The sequence below is a fragment of the Merops nubicus genome, unplaced genomic scaffold (assembly GCF_000691845.1).
Source record: "Merops nubicus isolate BGI_N331 unplaced genomic scaffold, ASM69184v1 scaffold18422, whole genome shotgun sequence".
NCBI lineage: Eukaryota > Metazoa > Chordata > Aves > Coraciiformes > Meropidae > Merops > Merops nubicus.
The window spans coordinates 70,087-88,320 of record NW_008595821.1 but is presented as its reverse complement, the minus strand read 5'-3'; the positions used below and the strand labels follow the sequence as shown (position 1 = coordinate 88,320).

The 18,234-nt window shown below is 40.5% G+C and overlaps 1 protein-coding gene across 1 annotated transcript in view; it reads left to right on the top strand.

Moving 5' to 3' along the window:
• Positions 1 to 18,234, top strand: part of RELN (reelin) — a gene marked incomplete at its 5' end in the record, with an annotated part of 111,570 nt that overhangs the window by 28,439 nt on the left and 64,897 nt on the right. The window contains 7 exons of the mRNA XM_008936202.1: positions 3 to 115; positions 6,368 to 6,505; positions 7,146 to 7,332; positions 10,948 to 11,153; positions 14,000 to 14,171; positions 14,543 to 14,743; positions 16,843 to 17,078. Coding sequence (XP_008934450.1) covers positions 3 to 115; positions 6,368 to 6,505; positions 7,146 to 7,332; positions 10,948 to 11,153; positions 14,000 to 14,171; positions 14,543 to 14,743; positions 16,843 to 17,078 — 1,253 coding nt within the window. The remainder of the gene's footprint in view (positions 1 to 2; positions 116 to 6,367; positions 6,506 to 7,145; positions 7,333 to 10,947; positions 11,154 to 13,999; positions 14,172 to 14,542; positions 14,744 to 16,842; positions 17,079 to 18,234) is intronic.

Sequence of the window (18,234 nt, the reverse complement as noted above, 5' to 3'; positions counted from 1 at the left end):
AGGAATGCCTTCCCAGTATGCCGAGCTGTCAGGAGTTTACATCTCCAAGTATTTACCACTCCAGCGAATTTACTCAGTGGAGGAGAATCACCGTCCTTTTACCACAGAAGACTTGGTGAGCATTTCTTTCTTCTTTTTTCTTTTTTCTTGAGGGGTACAGATAATTAATCTACTTTTATATTGCTGTGACAAAGATCAAACCGTCTGTAGATCATACTCAAGCAGATGGGAGGGGTGCCAGCATATCAGGGCTGACACAGTTGCAAGTATTCAACATAAAACGTCTTCCTTACTTAGAGTGAAATCTTGGTGACATCACCAGAAACTATTGTTTAGATTGTTTTTAATACATAATGTGACTCTTCCAATAAAGTTCAGACCTTTTCAAAAATAGTGGCACTCGTCTGTGAATGCCTGACTGGAGGAAGGATTTATTTGGATTATTAATTTTTATTTTCCACATTCCTTACTGTTTACATCTTCAAACCAAAGCCTTGTACAAACAATTACTTATGATTCATTTCTGGGAATTTTTAACCTCTTGTTTCTTTTTATAGCATGTTGTTAAAAATAACATTTCTCTTCTGAAAAAAAAAGCCAACAAAAAACTATCAGAAACCCCTACCCTATTCATTGCATTCTGATCAAACTTATTTTTCCTGCCCTAACATTTTAACTAGATTATTTGTTCCATTGCTTATTTTAAAAGTTTTATTATAACATACAAATAAAAAGTTGTCATACTTCTCAATAATCTACAGAGCTTCCTCCATTTTAGAATTGAATTATTCCAATTAGAGTTACACTTCTCTTATGTTTGACCTGAATTCATTACAGAAATTGCAATGAACGCTTGCTCAGATTAAGTTCTCATTTTATTTCCCCATCCTTTATCATTTTTCTTCACTCTGCACAGCCCCAACACAACCCGTTTCTACCAACCACCTCACAATGATACCTTCTTTCAACATGCTGGCCATTTTTATTTCACACTTAGTATTCAGAATTTCCTATTTCCAGGAAAAACATCAGGGACAAATATTTAATCCTTAAAGCTTATCAGGTCAGATAATACCAAATGGCACAAGTAAGTCTATAAATAACTGCTTTGTAGTTAGATTATAATGTACTAAATCTTACAAGCTGTTATATGCCACCAGCTGTAAAATCTCTGGCTCACATAGGCACTTAGGAGTTTAAAAAGCATCTAGTAGGTTATACTCTAAAGCAGGCTGTTACTTTGAAATTTATTTATAAGATATATACTGTACTCAAAGTTGTTATTATTGCACACTGTATAGTTGATAGTGCCAATGTTGTGGGCCTTTTTTTCTTTAGGATGTAATAATTTTCCTCAGCATATTAGATGACAGAAGCAAATAATTCCATTTTAATTTAGGAGACCGTGGGGAGAAATTATGATGAAATAATAGCCAGGTTCCTGTTATATGCTGTGCACAAATCATAAATATTTCACACTCTATCTTCTATCTGAAGGGATTCTTGTCTGGTAGCAGAGCTTTGTTTGTAATTAAGGTACAAATTACCACTGAACATTACTTTACTTTTCATAAAATACATTTTCAGTATGACTGTTGCACTATGGTATAATTGGGGTGAAGAGGAAGGATGGCTGCACATTCCCCACCAAAGCAATCCAGCACACCAGGCACATCTCAGCGGCTTTCCCTGTTTTTTTCCCTCCTTTCCACTGGCCAGGAGCAGACTGAGAGCTCAGTCATTCCTTTGGGTTGAGACTGGGAGGGGATTTTTCTGTTTCATTTTTAAAACACACTTGTGAACAGAGGGCAAGTTTCTGCCTTCACACACCTGGGGGTTACTGATGAACATTCGGTGTGCAAGGCTCCCCTGCCAGCCCAGCCACACAGAGGGCACCATCCCAGGGGCCTGGTGTCAATATGCTTTGTAGGGCTTCTCTTTGGGGCACCCTCTCTCCCGTCCCCTCCCACACTCCACTGCAACACCACGCATGGGCAAAAACTTAGTAATGGGCAGGAAGAACAATGCAGAAGGGGAGAGCCAGGTCTTCCTCCTTCCCAAAACTGCAGTGAACATATGTAGATGTTCTGCATCTGGCAAACACGAGTTTACAAAGTGCCTGTATAATCCGAGGTTTGGGATGTTAGGAAATCTGCTGCAAGAGTGAGACTTGTGTTGGAGAAATGAAATGTATGCACCCGCTCACTAAAGTTGTATTGTACTTGAACTGAACATTTCTAACACTGATGAAAATTAATTTCAGTTTTATGGGAGGCATTTACATATGAACAGGCCTTAATGAGATACAAGCAGCTGTCAGTTGCTGACTTCATAAACAAATCAACACCTAATGACTGAATGAGAGTTTCAAGATAATTGGGTAAATGTAATTATGGTAACTCAGAAGGTAGCAAATATAATTTTATCAGCTACAAATTTGCATTAGATCATTAAGGTTCTTAATATCAAGAGAGAAGACAATGATTTTATTTTAACTCACATATCTGAAAAATTTTATAAGAGGAAGAACATCATTTCAGTCGCGATACATCTGGGACATGATTTCCATGTGCTTATATAAAATGTCACACAACAACAGTGAGTTTTATTTGACATCAACTTGACTTAGATATAATGTCATCACAATGCCAGATTGCCTTCCAATAGCATCAGAAAAAAACCCAAAACATGGAAGAAATATGAGAACCAGGGAGGTTTCTTTGCTTGCAGTAAAATGCTTTCATCATTCTTCCCAGTTGCATAGGTGTCCAAATAGTGGTTGTCCAGAAAACTGATATATTATCACTGAGAATGCAGCTGACACTCAGCTCCGTATTCTCTTTTCTTAATTAACATGGCTTTTTAAAATTGCTCATTACCATTTTTAACAGCATAATCCTCTTAAGCTGTTGTTACCTTGAGGTGCAGAGCAGCCTTGGAAAGCTTTCAAAAACTGAGCAAGACTGGCTTTTCAGAGGCATTGCTTTTGCAATTGCAGCCTAACACTCCTTATCCCATGCCCAGACTGGAATCTGAATCCATGAGAGCTTTTGCTGCCCACAGCCACGTGATGATGGCCTTGCTTTCTGCAGGCCATGACTGCCCACTTGGGTGGGAAGGCGAGGGCAGACCCTCCCCCAGCTGCAGCTCAGGGACCGTGGGATCCCTGCAGTGGCGATGCTGTCCCCAGGAAGGAGCTTGCTTTGTCTGCAGGCGAAAATAAACCCTTCCCACTAGGGTGTGCTTCGCCGGGGACCATCCTCAGCCACCCAGATGATGCACACACCTCTGTTTCAGCCACATGTTCCTCTCCAGGTGGCAACGGGACTCCTCCCTCCCTCCCCTCCCCTTAAGTGATGGAAACAAATGTCCTGCCACCACTGCTTTCATCTATGGGACCTTCTAAGTGACAAGCAGAGCTGAGCTCACCCTTAGCTTGTTGTGCAGCCAACATCTGAGACCTGAGAAGGAAGGTGGAGACATCCCAGCAAAGTGTGGCTCTGTGCTCTGGGTCTGGCAGGGTGGCAGTCCCCTGCAGCAGGAGGGGGACAGTGAGCCTGTTCTTGGAAATGTTTTGCTCAGGTGAAACCCACATGAGCTCCAGCGTGGGCCGTCAGCCCTAGCACCTTGCAGTGTGGGGCCAACCCTGGGAACAGCCCCACAGCAGTGCTGCACATGGGGCTTCTCAGTGGGGTTTCAGGTGTAGTGCTCCTCAGCAACAGAGATGCACTTTGTTGTTACCCATGGGTTTCTGAAGGGCAGGTTTGAGCCTGATGCCCCAAAACCAGCCATGATGCATCCACACAGTCTCCTTGCAGGGACGTTTGTACCTGGCAGCAGCCAGTGAGCAGCTGAAGGAATGCCATTGATGCCACACCAAAGCAGCACAAGGAACTGTGTTCAGGGGGCAACACCACTTGTTTGGTACCATGGGACTTCCACAGGATGGTGAAAGTGCCTGCCGCCTCAGATGCTGTAAATACCCCTGGGCTGCAGAGTCACACACCCCACCTCTACCTACACACCTTCACTAATGAAAACCAAAGGAACCTGGCTGCCATGCTCTCCCTCCTGTCACTAACAGGACACACTTTTATTGTTCTGAGAGGCTGTGGGCAGTGTGGGGGTGGCTTGCCTTCTCTGAAACCTTTCTTTGGTTTCACTATTCTTTTCCTCAGCACATGTGAGAGTTAGCACCAGTTGTTTCTGCTCTTTCCGGAGCACACAGTCTCTGTCAGGGCTCCCTGTGGTGCTGTTGATGCTCCGGAGCAAACGTGAACACCACCACTGTGGTGACACGCTGGCTTCAGAGTACTCCAAAAATAAACAGCAAATAATTGTGGTGAATACTGACTGTCCATTCTGCCAATGCAAGCCTAGGAAGTCCTTCGTATGCAGATTACTGGCATTGTGCACTTTTAATGGATAACTCATAGCTCTGGTAATGTAAGACATCAATACATTATATCCTGAGGGAGTATTTAATCAGCAGATCTGCCCCCACAGATTAACTCTGCATCCTGTAAAAATGCTTACAGTGTTTGCAATATCAAGCAGATATTTAAAACATACAAGACTAATTTCAATTAAAAATCAAGCCCTTGGGCAGCTTCACTTGTTTTTTAAAGAAATTCAGAATTGGTATTTTAAAAATTTCTCCAAGCACTTACTAAATTAATCTTTGTGTGCTTCTAGTATGTGACTGGGTGGCTAACTGCTATGTTGTGCTGTCCATTTTAGCTGCATGGGCCTCATATATCTGCTTTTTTTAACTTCTATACGTGTGAGCAGGAGACTCAGCCACCTTTATAATAGTAATTTTAATAGGTCTTATTCTTCACAGATTTTTGAAGGATGAGGGGAAGGGATTTTTATCTTAAATTAGAGTAACAGCATTATATCCTGTCCCATCATAACATAGACATATAGCTCAGAAACAAGCTAGGAAAGAAACTCCTAACTCCTCAAGGAGCCTCCTGCTTTTCGTCCTCCACTTGCCCAGTCAGTCAGCCCTTAGTCAGGCATAGGTCTGTCTGATTTTTAATCCTCCACAGTCAAAACAATCCTCCTTCTTTTCTCTGTCCACTCCACAACTCTGAGACACAGCCTCAGCATCTATGTTGCCCTCACCACCCCTTTTTTTTCCCCAGACTCATCATGCATCTGGCATAGTCCCTTTTGCTCCATCATGGTGAACAATTTCTCATCTTTGTTTCACTTCACAACTTTTTCTTTATCTCATTGTGGGCGCTGCCACTAGCCCACACCTGTAACCTGTTGGATGTGATGTGCACAGGTTGTCACGGTAGCTTGGAAAGACTTGAAGGAGACAAAATTTCCTCTTCTTATGATTAAGTTTCTTTTCTAGCATTGGTTTTTAAGGGTGGTGGATGTCACGCTGGGCTTCACTTGCAGGAGTCACTGAGCATGGAAAATATCAGTGTCACATTGGACAGTGTCCTAGAGGGCCAGCATCAAGTGCTTTTTAATAGATAATGTTACCTGACTCCACTACAATAAAGAAAAATAAAGCTGTTGAAGAGTATTTAAATAGAAAGGAGAAACTGCAGCAAGGTATTCACTTGAAAAGTATTGCAAATATTCAGAGCGTAGTTATATATAGGCAAGTAATGTAACCTAATGATTTCCCATTGGGTTAATGGGTGTTAAAGATTTTGTTTGGGGTATCTGGCCAAGAGCAACTTGTTTGCAATGTAGAAAAAAAAGCAGGTCTTCATGCTATGAAGCATGATCTTTGTCAAAAACTTGTGATCACAATGTCACCAGTGATACCTGAGCAAAATCTAGTTTACAATCATCCTAACAAAAATGCATTTCTATCAAAGAAAAACAGTCAACTGTTGTTGAATAGAAATAGCCAGTATTCAAAGGGGAGAAACACATACACTCAAAAAAAATTTAATTGAATACAAATTTTAAAATAATAAATAACAGAAGAAACTTCTTACACAACTTATAGCCTCTTATCTATGACCAAAAATATAAAAATCAAAGTCACACCCTAGACACGTTTCTAGTTTCTGTGAGGGTCAAATCTGACTCGGTAAAAATCTGATAATATTGATTCATAGGTTTAGCTTAAAATAATGTACAAAGTCCCCATAACACCTCTGCAGCTCTCCTCAGAAGGGTCAGTAATGACTGGCAAGTCCATTGTATAGCCCTGCGCAGCAGGGGCGTCGTCTAGAAAGTTCATTTGCAAAACCCTGTCTTGGACTGTGCTCATCTTTCCAGGCTGGACTGCGAATGTAATATCAACTTACTGCATTTTTTATAGTTGCAATTTATCTTTTTTCCTACAATTTTGTAGTGAATCATGAACTAAAGGGTTGTTACTGGTTTTAAGGTCCAGCGCCACACGTTTCCGCTGGAGCCAGTGCTACTACACAGCCCAGGACGAGTGGGCCCTGGACAACATCTACATCGGGCAGCAGTGTCCCAACATGTGCAGCGGGCATGGCTGGTGCGACCACGGCGTTTGCAGGTATAAAGCATTTGCCAGTTACTCTTAGCAATGGCTTCCTCATACTTAAGATATCCTATTATTTTGCCTTTTTTTTTTTTTTTTTGCTTGCCCTTATTTTTAGGTTAAATATCAAAAAAGAAATGTGCTGTGGGGGGTTAGATCATTCAAGCAATATTAATGGCTGATTGCTCCGTGCCTCTGTCTCCAATAACCCATACACTTGGAAGATGCAGGCACTGGAAGAGCCTTCAGTGGCAAAAAGCTGCCCTCCTCCTGGTGTCCTGGTGACCCCTCCAGCCCTGTGCACAAGGACCCAGGGGACCAGCTCAGTGCCAGAGCAGTTTCTCTAGGTCATAAAGATGCCTGGTACCAGCTCAGCAATGCTTGGCAGCCCCTGTCAGAAAGGGTGCATTGCCAAGGGCAATGACAACTGCCTGCCAGCTCAAAACTTTCTGGAAGCCACAGGAGCTATTAAGCAATACGATACAGCTTCTTTCCATTATCCAGTTATTCTAGTTTGTTTCCAGGATCCAAAATTTCAACCCCAAAATGACTTGTTATTTCACATCTAATTTTAAAAGCCTAGTGTGCCACCTTAAGTAATTGGCAGTGTCAAAGAAAGTCTTTAAAAGCTTGTTACATTTACCCTTCCTTCCAGGTGTGACTCAGGATTTCAGGGTACTGAATGTCAGCCTGAAAATCCCCTCCCTTCTACTGTCATGTCTGATTTTGAGAACTCAGACAGCCTGAAGACAGAATGGCAGGAAATTATTGGGGGAGAGGTTGTCAAACCTGAAGAAGGCTGTGGGGTCATCTCATCTGGCTCTTCGCTCTATTTCAACAAGGTACGAATAAGGGATAGGAGACTGCAGGTTTGAATGCAGCATGATGTGGTTGTATGGCAAAGAAAAGGAAGGTGGCAAAAAGCTGCACACAGTATGAGAAGTGCATTAAACAGCACAGATGTGCTCTGCAGGTAAGGAACAAAGCAATCAAAAGAGATGGGGAAAGACTCACGCATTATGTATTCAAGAAATACCAGCTGTAGTGGAAGTAAATCACTAGTGTGCTGGGAAGTGTGCACATTCATACCATCTTGATAGGCCATTTTCTGTTTTAAGACTCAGTTATTTCTCAGCATCAAGCAGTTCCCATTTGTTTCTTCTGTAATGTTCTAAGTAAGGGATGGAGGAAGGTTTTCCAGAGGACAAACAGCTTAATTTGAGGTCACGGAACTAAAACAAGTGAAAAAACAACCCCTCCAGACTTTTAGAAAGTGATTAGCTTGTAGGAAGGTACACTTCTGTGTAATTTAGATCCTTTGCAGACAAAAATAATAGTGTAGGAAAGAGATACAGGGAATTCTGCTAATTAATAGCAATCATAGCTAAAATAAAAGGAGATCTTTATGACTGGGTGTAAGATTATGGGTTGTAAACACAGATTTATTTTTTATTGTTGTTCCTTGGGTGTTGTACTAGATTTTGGTTTGTTCTTAATTGAAAGGAGGTGTATAAATGCAGCTATGTGCTTCTCTTTTAAAGATTTGATCAAGCTGCCACTGCTGTCATGAGACCAAGATTAGTCCCAGAAGACTACCCTATATGCAACACTGTGTAATTGTGTGTTGTTTACCTCATTACAATAATCTAACCCATCAAATAATTTTCAGCACTCCTACATAGTCTCACATCCAGCTCCCCTGGAAATACAGCTCTGTGCTGAAAATTTCATAATAGACCAATCAGTATAACTAGCTAATTGTGATAATTGGATTTTTTTTATATAATTGTCTTCTCTGTTAGATGTTTTTCCTTCTGTCTCAGTTCCTTATGCCAAGTTTCTCAAAAGTAGTTTACTAAATTAGAATTAACCTGCTATGATCTTTTTGCTGATTTCTGCTAAGGAGGAGTGAAAAACTCATTTAGAAATTCTTGGCTTCTCTCTATTGATCTCTAAGGGTTAGGTTATCATTCATTTCTTGAGTAGTAGCAGTCTGTGTGCCATCAACAGAAGGTGGTCTATTTAATTTCTGTTTAGATCTTTTTCAAGGCGTCAAGTGGCCATGCTGGTAGATAATAATAAAAAAAAAATTATAGTTGCCCAACAGTTCTGTATTGTTTTGGGAGCTCATATTCACAGGCTTCATTTCTTTTCATTTGCCCAAATAGCTACTTTTTATTTGACTGTCTAATGTTTACTGCCATAATCAATTACTGCTACCACCATTAACGTTGGCTTTGTTCTGCAGACCCTCTGTCTTTTGTTTTACAACTCATTTTAATCAATTGTAGGTGTGTTCACAGTATAGAGCTCTTTCAATTAGCTCCTACAATTCCTCCAAGGTTTTATGTCACTCATGCCCCTCCTCAATTAACCTGGTTCTGTGGTTAACCCTTTGGCAGGCAGAGCTGTTGTGGGGTGTATGCATGGAAAACCCACCTGAAATAGTCTTACAGCCAGAGCTTGATGCATTGCAGGTTGGCACATTGGGTACCCTCAGCCAGCCACGACACACCTACCCATGCATCTTCAGTACCTGTTACTAGTTTGATTTGATTATGATCATTTCAAATTCCTGTGGTTCTCCAAATGAAGATGTGAAAACAAACTACCACGAGATTATCAGTGTCTCCTTGGCCAGTATTAGCCATGTGGGGCAGCACCTGGATGCTTGGGGCTATACCTAAGACTGAGCCCATCTTACTCTCATGGCACCATCCAGGAGGGCTTTTGCTAAGTAGGGAATAAACCACCAAATAAACCAAAACAGCAGACATAATTCAAGACCAAATCGGTATGACTGTGTCCTGAATGAGCTTTTTGAGGGTCAAAGTATTCTTCACAGGTTTTTACTTGGCATCTGTGGTGTAAGCTAATCAAGCTTCAAGCATTCAGCTTCCAGAAGTTAGTCTAGCAGTGTGATGTGGCTTATTTGCAAGAGCCTACAAATGAGTTATGGACCCAGGCTGTAACACTAGCAAATCAAAATGTTCTGAGAAAGAAAGCAATAGACATTAATTTGTGCTGAGTTTACCTGATAGTGGGTAGAAAGAGGAAAGGGGTGATAAATAGAACAGAATTTCAATATATCTATCATCTTATTAAAAACCACAAATTTTATTTTAAATCTCAGCTCATGAATCTTGTCACTTATATTCAGCTTATCTCAAATTTGTCTGGAAATTTACCAGAAAGATGATGAATGTACAAGTAAGACAGAGGAAAAAAAAATTATTTAAAATATAGGCATCGTTTTCTAACTTAGCCCAGGTTTTGTGAGGCAGTACCAGGCTGCAGCTACTTTTAATTAATGCAGAACTATGATCCCTGCATCCTCCCTCCAGCTGCAGGTATTTGCCTTTGCCCAGTCTATAAAAGCTTGTGGTGGTGAGATGCTGTGTGAGGCATGGGGTGTGCAGGTCACTTCAATGTGGGGACACTCTTTTCACTCTCTGTCCTGCCTTGCTTTGGGCAGCTTCACATCACATGTCAGCATCTTGTAGGCTTGTTGATGTGCAAGCCCACAAGCTCAGTCCCAAGCACCAGGACACAAGAGAAAGAGGGGAATGGGATCATTCCAGTTACAAAAAAAGTCTCTAAACTTTAAAGATTTTTTTTTAGATTAATATACTCTCTGTTCCTTTGCCAACATGTACAGAGTGACTATGTTGACCAGTGTAGACACATAAGAGGTGTTTCCTGCTAGAACTCAAACACATATTTGGAAAAGTTGCTCATTAAATTTTATGAAGCTGTTTTTTTTCTCGCAGATATGCTTCAGCAAACCCAAAACTAAATCCATAGGTTTTAGTTGAGAGACTTGGGATTTACAATACCTAGTAGGAAAAGAGCACAGCTTTGTGTAGGAAAAAATCCTACTCAGGTGAGGCATGAAGAGAAAATGCCAGTCCCTTGTTCTTGTGTAAGAGATGGGCTTCAAGCAACAGGTATGACAGGGGCTGTAGTTTCAGATGATTGGGTAACCCCATACAATGCAAGGTGTGACTGGGGAAATGACACTTCAAAAATCTCATTTTACTGCTTTATGCTTTTCCATTAAAAATCTGAATTTAGAGCCCTGGTTGGTTGATACCTAGTGTTTGCTCTTTGTCTTATGAAGGTACTTGGGGCCTTGAAGGAAGGAAGATAAAACAGTTGTGTGGAAATTGTACTGTAAAATCATATAGTGTGTTGAAATCTAATAATAAAAATTCTTGTGGTATCACACCAGAGTGATTAAGACATAAAAAAGATGGGCAATCATCATCTGAAAGAAAAAAGATATCATGGTATCACAAAATTCAGTGTCCACTGTGTTGTGCATTTTTCTATGCAATGTTCATCTGTGCTGTTCATCTTTAAATATGTCTATTCATAATAGACATTAAAAAAAATCTTTCATAAAAAATATCACATTTACTATTATTATTATTATCCCTTTGTTCTTCATATTGTAGGCTGGAAAAAGGCAGTTGGTAAGCTGGGATTTGGATACAACCTGGGTGGATTTTGTCCAGTTTTACATCCAGATAGGAGGAGACAGTTCTTCGTGCAATAAACCAGACAGCAGAGAAGAAGGTGTGCTGCTGCAGTACAGCAATAATGGTGGTATCAACTGGCAGCTACTAGCAGAAATGTATTTCTCTGACTTCAGCAAACCCAGGTATAATTTTGGTCTCAATTAAATCCATACTGCATCAGCTTTTAAAAGATCTATTTCTCAATTTATGAAAACATGAATAATCATTTCAAGTTCTAATGCTTAAAAGCCATCATTCTATAGAAACTTTTCCAGGCTGCCAAAGTAAACTCCTGTCACTAGCAAGGAGAAATCTAATGAACGTGGGCCTTAAAAAAAAAAAACAACTAAAATATAAAGCTTCTAATCTTTCACCCCCCATGTGAAACATGACTAAACTACTAATATCTGCAAAACATTAACAAGAAAATACACAACTTGCCCAAATGAGGTGTAGAAACGTGCCATTTCCTCTGACTCTGGTTTTGGATCTAATGAACATGTATTAATGTCACTACAACAGAAACTCCTTTAAAGCAATATTTAAGGAGGAGAAGAAATCATGTTCAGCATTTCAAATTTACTGTGAGATAGTTTGCCAGTGAAAATTTAAATTGCATTTGTCTGCATAGGTATTAATATTATTCATATTAGTTCATGTCTTTTTATATGTTAAATAACTTTTTCTCCCTACCTTGTCATTTTACATTGCAACAAACATTTTCAGAACTTCTGTAACTCAGCAAACTGCCCTTTACTAAAGATGGTCTAAGCACTTAGAAGTCTAAAATCATTAAGCTTCTAAATAGAACAGAATAGAATAGAATAGAATAGAATAGAATAGAATAGGTTTCAGTTGAAAGTAACCTAGAATGATCATCAAGTCCAACTGCCTGATGAATTCAAAGCCTAAAAGTTAAAGCATGTTTTTAAGGATGCTGTCCAAATGCCTCTGAAACACTGACAGGCTTGGGGCATATAGCCACCTCTCTAGAAAAACTGTTCCAGTGTTTGACCACCCTCTCAGTAAGGAAATGCTCTCTAATGTCCAGTTTAAGCCTCCGCTGATGCAGCTTTGAACCATTCCTGCACATGCTATCGTTGGATACCAGGGAGAAGAGATGAGTACCTCCTTCTCCAAACTTGGCAAGCCCAAAGTCCTCAGCTGCTCCTCACAGGACATTCCTTCCAGCCCTGTCACCAGCTTTTTTGCTCTCCTCTGGAGGCATTCAAGTACCTTCACACCCTTCTTAAACTGTGAAGCCCCGAACTACACAGTACTCAGCGCGAGGCCACACCAACACTGGATACAGCTGGGTAACCTCTTTTGATGGACTGGTTCTGCTGTGTTTGATGCACTCCATCAATTTGCCCGCTTGACTGCCAGGGCACACTTAGACCCATATTGAGTCAGCTGCCAACCAGCACACCAAGATCCCTTTCTACAGGGCTGCTCTCCAGCCAATCCATTCCCAGTTTATTCCTGTGCCCAGCATTACTCCATCCTATGTGCAGAACGTGACATTTTGACTTGTTGAAATTAATCCCATTAATTATAGCCCAGTGCTCCAATCTGTCTAGATGCCTCTGCAAGGCCTCTTGTCCCTGAAGAGAGTCAACAGCACCTCCCAGTTTAGTATCACCAGCAAACTTGTTAATGGTGCATTCAACTCCTGCTTCCAGATAGTTGATAATGAACAGGACTAGCCCTGGAACTGAACCCTGAGGAACACTACTGGTGACCAGTCACCAGCCAGATGTAGCCCCATCCACTAGAGCCCTTTGAACTCTACCCTTCAGAGAGCACATCATGAACCTGTTCCTCCCACAGCTGGACATCTCCATAAGAATGCTGTGAGGGATAGTACCAAAAGCCTTACTAAAATCCAGAAAAAACTACATCCACCACCTTCCCTTCATCCAGTAGCTGGGTGGTTTAGCATCTGCTTTGTCAAAATTACAGGATGTATCCAACAAAGAAAAACTACATACTGAAAACTTTGTCACTGGACTATCCAATACACTATTTTTAGACAAAACATTTGCCCCTCTGAGTAACCAAGAGTGATGGTCCTTACTGAATACAGCTATACGTATTTATTTTTCTGCTGCTTCAAATGTGGTCTGGACTTCCTTTTTTAAATCCTTATTTTCCAGTGCATAAATCTAGGAATCCTCTGGAAAAGAAGGTTCCCTGTAGACTTGAACAATTCTTCTCCATCTCTCTGCCTAACCATGAAGTGAAGCAGAGTCTGTGGTACAGAATAACATGATATAAAGAAACAGTATCAAAAGGAATACATGTGTGAATGCATATATGCAAGGTGTCTGAAATAGGAGCAAACAAGTAACTATTTATTGTACTCTTTAACATAACTATGACTAGGTTTGAAACTTTAACATGTATTTAACGCCATTTTTGTAAGGTGTTTCCTAAGTTGAACATAAAGCAAACTATTGGAGAACATCTAAAGTTCTGTTATGAAGATACATATGGGAGGGCTGAATTCTTTTTATCCACAGCAGAAAACTCCACTACACAATCTGTTGCATTTTAATAGAAGGATGCTTTTTTCTACAAATAGCCCTAACCAGCACCAGCAAAAGAGATTGACAAATCAATTTTGCCAGCATATTTCACTGTTACTTGTTGTCACCAGAAGAATGTTCAGACTTGCTGAACGTGGATCAGCCGAACAGTTCAAGTCAAAGATGAAGAGTTCAAATCAGTTCCTTATTGTGCTAGGCAATATAGTAATAAACAGTAAAAAATAGCCATTGTCTTAAAGAGTTTACATTCTCCACAGACAAGAAGGCTTCTTTATATGCAGTGTGTAAATAGGTATCCAGATATGTAGAAGATTTCTGAGGACTTCTACATGTCTAGATAAGACACTGTCTTTCCTTCCTCTTTTCCCTGTTAAGTGGTCTTTCCTCCTTTTCTCTACAAACTGTGTTCTCTAAAGTTCTGCTGAATTTCTGTTCTTCAGATTTGTCTATCTGGAGCTGCCAGCTGCAGCCAAGACGCCTTGCACCAGGTTTCGCTGGTGGCAGCCCGTGTTTTCAGGGGAAGGGTATGATCAGTGGGCCATTGATGACATCATCATTTTGTCAGAGAAGCAGAAGCACATCATTCCCGTTGTTAATCCCACTTTACCACAGGTAATAAGCAAGAGCAGGCTGTGGTCATCCCCGTGAAACAGGAACTATTCTCTCTGTTACCAGACTTTTAATATAGTTTTGTTTGAAAATATTGGGTGTAACTAAAGAAAGAGTTGTAGTGTTTCCAGCTGTGTCTGTCTGTGTGGGAATAACTGGGTCTTACTAAAAAAACTATTAGGCTTCTATTTTCTTATCTCCACAAAAACCCAAGACAGAAATTTGGAAAACTCCTTTTTTTTTTTTTCTTTTTAAATTACAGAAAATAAAAATTGCAACGTTTGAAAGTTGGTGATTTGGGGAATTATTCTGAAGGCACACTGCAAGGTGATAGTACTTGTTATTGCTTTCCTTTTCATTTCCATTTCTAACAGAACTTTTATGAAAAACCAGCATTTGATTACCCAATGAACCAGCTGAGCGTATGGTTAATGTTGGCCAATGAAGGGATGACCAAAAATGAAAGTTTTTGCTCTGCCACCCCCTCTGCCATGCTTTTTGGTAAATCAGATGGAGACCGGTTTGCAGTGACTCGAGATTTAACTCTGAAGCCTGGATACGTCCTGCAGTTCAAGGTATTCCTTAAATGTAAATCCCTGCAGAATACCAGTAAAACTTCCCTCAGTCAATACTTGCAAGATATCACTGGGACCACAGTTCCAAACAAGGTGACAAGTTCCACCACTGCATAAAATGATGTGAAGAGCACAAGTATGAATTCATACAGCATAAAATACCATGCTGCTTTCTAAAAGGAGAGTCAAAAACTTAGTGCAGGAGAGTTTTTTCACCCCCTGGAGAAGTTTTAAAGCTTGTTGTTCCTTGACATGTTTCAGAAGTGGGTTGAAGTGACTGTCATTGTATTCTAGTCAGTACTAGGAAATGCCACTGTACTATAAAGGCAAAAAGGATCTATTCCGTCGTGGACTCCATGACTACAAAAGCTCCAATGTGGTTTGCATATGTTTTTTCTATTTAAAACTATTTAAGGTCTTAGAAGCTGCTCTGTACTCCAGTGTAGGGTTTTCATATAGTTTACTTTTCTTTTGTCAATGAATACAGGCTCCAATTAAGCATTCTCTTTTTTCAAGGGCTTAAAAAAATGTCAATGGTCTAACAACACATCAGAATATGGGCTCCAAATAAAGTGTATTTGCTTTGACAAGGTCTTGTTTCTGAACCCTAATCAAAATTTTATTGAGTTTATAATGAAATCCCATCGGTGAATTCTGGAGGTTGGTCCCAATGCAATTTTAATGAGCTCACCACAAATACATGGTCCTTACATAATTGGTGGATACAGACCCTGAATAATTTACAAGCCGTATTATTAAAGAGATCAGATGTTTACAGGCAGCTTTTCAAATATAATTCCTACAGTTCCATAAATAGGAAAGTTAGTTAGAAATAATGGGATTTGTAAAGTAATCTCATTTCATCTAAAAGTTATGCTAATGAACTGCTAGACAAACTGAGGGATTGCAGTACAATTTGAGTGAGTATTGCTTGGAGTTTTATACTTTAGACTATCTAAAACTCCAAAATATAAATACCATTTAGCCTAGAAAAAATCCTATTTGCCTCTTCACCACTTAAGTTCAGTGACTAAGTCTCCATTCTGCAGGTTTGATGATCAACAGCTGCTTCAAAAATTGTGTAGTCTAAAAAAATGACACAAATATTTCATAGAACTTCCATTGCTGAAACACTTGGCAATGTAGCATAAATGCACAAAACTTAAACAACATGTATCAGAGACCAGTGGGTTCTTCTTTATAAAGTCTATTATTTAAGGCCTGAATTTATACTCCACTCTTTTTTGGAAAGCTTTTAAACTGGCCTGCACATAAATGTATTGGTCCTATTTGCATGCTTTAATTTTAAACATATGGTTAAATGCTTTCCTGAGTTTGTGAAATTTCCATTTTAAATAGCTGCCTGGAATAATTTTACATTGATAAACTCAGAGATAGTGATTTGTCAATTTTTTTTCTCATTATAAAAGGATGATTTTGGTTTACATTTTATATTCTACAGCTCAAGTAGAATTTCTGCAATAAAATAATGAAAACATATTTTTCTGATAGCTTGAATAATGAAACTGAAAACCGCATATCAGCAGTTGATTTTTGTCTTGGTTACACATTTCATATGCATTTTTCTAATTCCTCCAGTTTTGCCTTATTCTGGGGACCCAGACTGCAGTGTCAACTCCCAGGCATCATTCTTGCAACACCGATGACTAGGCTGCAGTCAGGGCTCACAGCCCAGGGCAGGAGAACCTGAGGCTCAGGCTGACCCTCTGGGCACATTGAAGAACTGCAGATGGGATGTTCTCAGAGGATACAGCTCTTCCTAATCCTCTTAATACAGCCCTGTAGGTGCTGTTTGTGGCCTGCTATGCACCAGGACCTTTGAAAAGTTCTTTGCACGTTTCAGTGTGCTGAACCCAGCAATCTTGATGCAGGGATAGTGGGAATTTTTAGAGAGAAATGTCATATGCATATAGGAAACAGACTCTGAGCATGAGTCACTGTTTGCCACGAGGGTTCAAAGCAAGCATTCAGAGCACTAAGCTTCCCAAACCAGGAAGCTGAAGGCACTTTGTGGGCAATAAATACTAATAAGAGCTTAGGTTTCTTCAGCTCATATCTGATGCTCTGCTTTTTTGCAGCTGAACATTGGTTGCACCAGCCAGTACAGCAGCTCTGCTCCTGTTCTGCTTCAGTACTCACATGATGCTGGGCTCTTCTGGTCACTGGTGAAGGAGGGCTGCTACCCTGCATCTCCGGGCATGAAAGGATGTGAGGGAAGCTCCCGGGAGCTGAGTGAGCCAACTGTGTATCACACGGGAGACTTTGAGGACTGGACAAGAATTACTATTATTATCCCCAGGTCGCTTGCAGCCAGGTACTGTACATTGTAAACCAGTGATGCCAGTGGTACCTGTGAATTAGCTGCCTCTTCTTTGATGTACATTAGGAAAAAGTTGGAAGCTGTGAATAAAAGCAGTGTTAAAAATCAGCAGATCCAGGAAAAATATACTGTTCTTTCCAAAACAGAGCTTTCCATTTTAAAGGCATCAGAATGGCGTATAAAATTGAATTACAAAGCACCAAGGAACCCATAACATTTTGATTTAACATCAATCTATTCATCATGGTGCTGTCTGTCTTTACACATATCAGTTAGGGCAGAGGCACCAGCAAGAGAGTGACAAGTCACTTGAATCAAATAAGCCATTTGATCAGGATTAATTTTACAGTCACTACTGGGCAAAGAAACCCTAGAAGGGTATTTCAGTTGCTGTGTAATGTACTGTGTCACTGAAGGCAACCAGGACAGCCAAAATCAAAGGAGTGAGGAATGATAGATGTGTATCTGCAACCACAACCTCAGCATCAGGTTAATACAGACCAGAAAACACCAGACAGTGGAAGATGCTAATAAGCCTTGAAATCCGGAAACTTTTGTCAGTCTTACTTGGATGTGGCTGAATTTTCTCTTTCCCCTTGCTCTCTGTCTTACCCTGTCAGTAAACTGCCCCGGCCTGATCTGCTGCCAGCAGAGTCGTGCCCCAGCCCCTGACCGTGCTCCCGCTGCCTCCTGCCTCCCTGCCCCCAGGCAGCTGCTCCAGTGCTGCCCCTGCGTTTCAGCCCCATTCTTCTGCTGCAGGCTGCTTATCCTCAAGCCCCAGCACAGGTTTTGAGTATGAGGCATATTGTGTAGCAGGGGAGCTGCTGCCTTTGCCGCAAGGAGTTGAAATAGCAGCATGTACCATAACAAGTTTGTCTTTTCTTCAGTAATTAGGCAATAAAAGCAGGTGCCAAACTGCACAGATCTGACACCAGCTGATTTGATTTACCCAAAACAAGCAGTGCAGAATCAATAGCAGCAATCTGTTTGGCATTATGTTCAGTAATGTGATCAGGAATAAGAAGCTCACACTAGTACATTAAAAATGTGAGTATTGTGAGTAGAATGGGGGTCTTGGCATGTTGAAAACTGAATTTGTTGTGAGCTACTTTGGTAATCATTGTTCATGGCTTATTCCAAGAGCATCCCA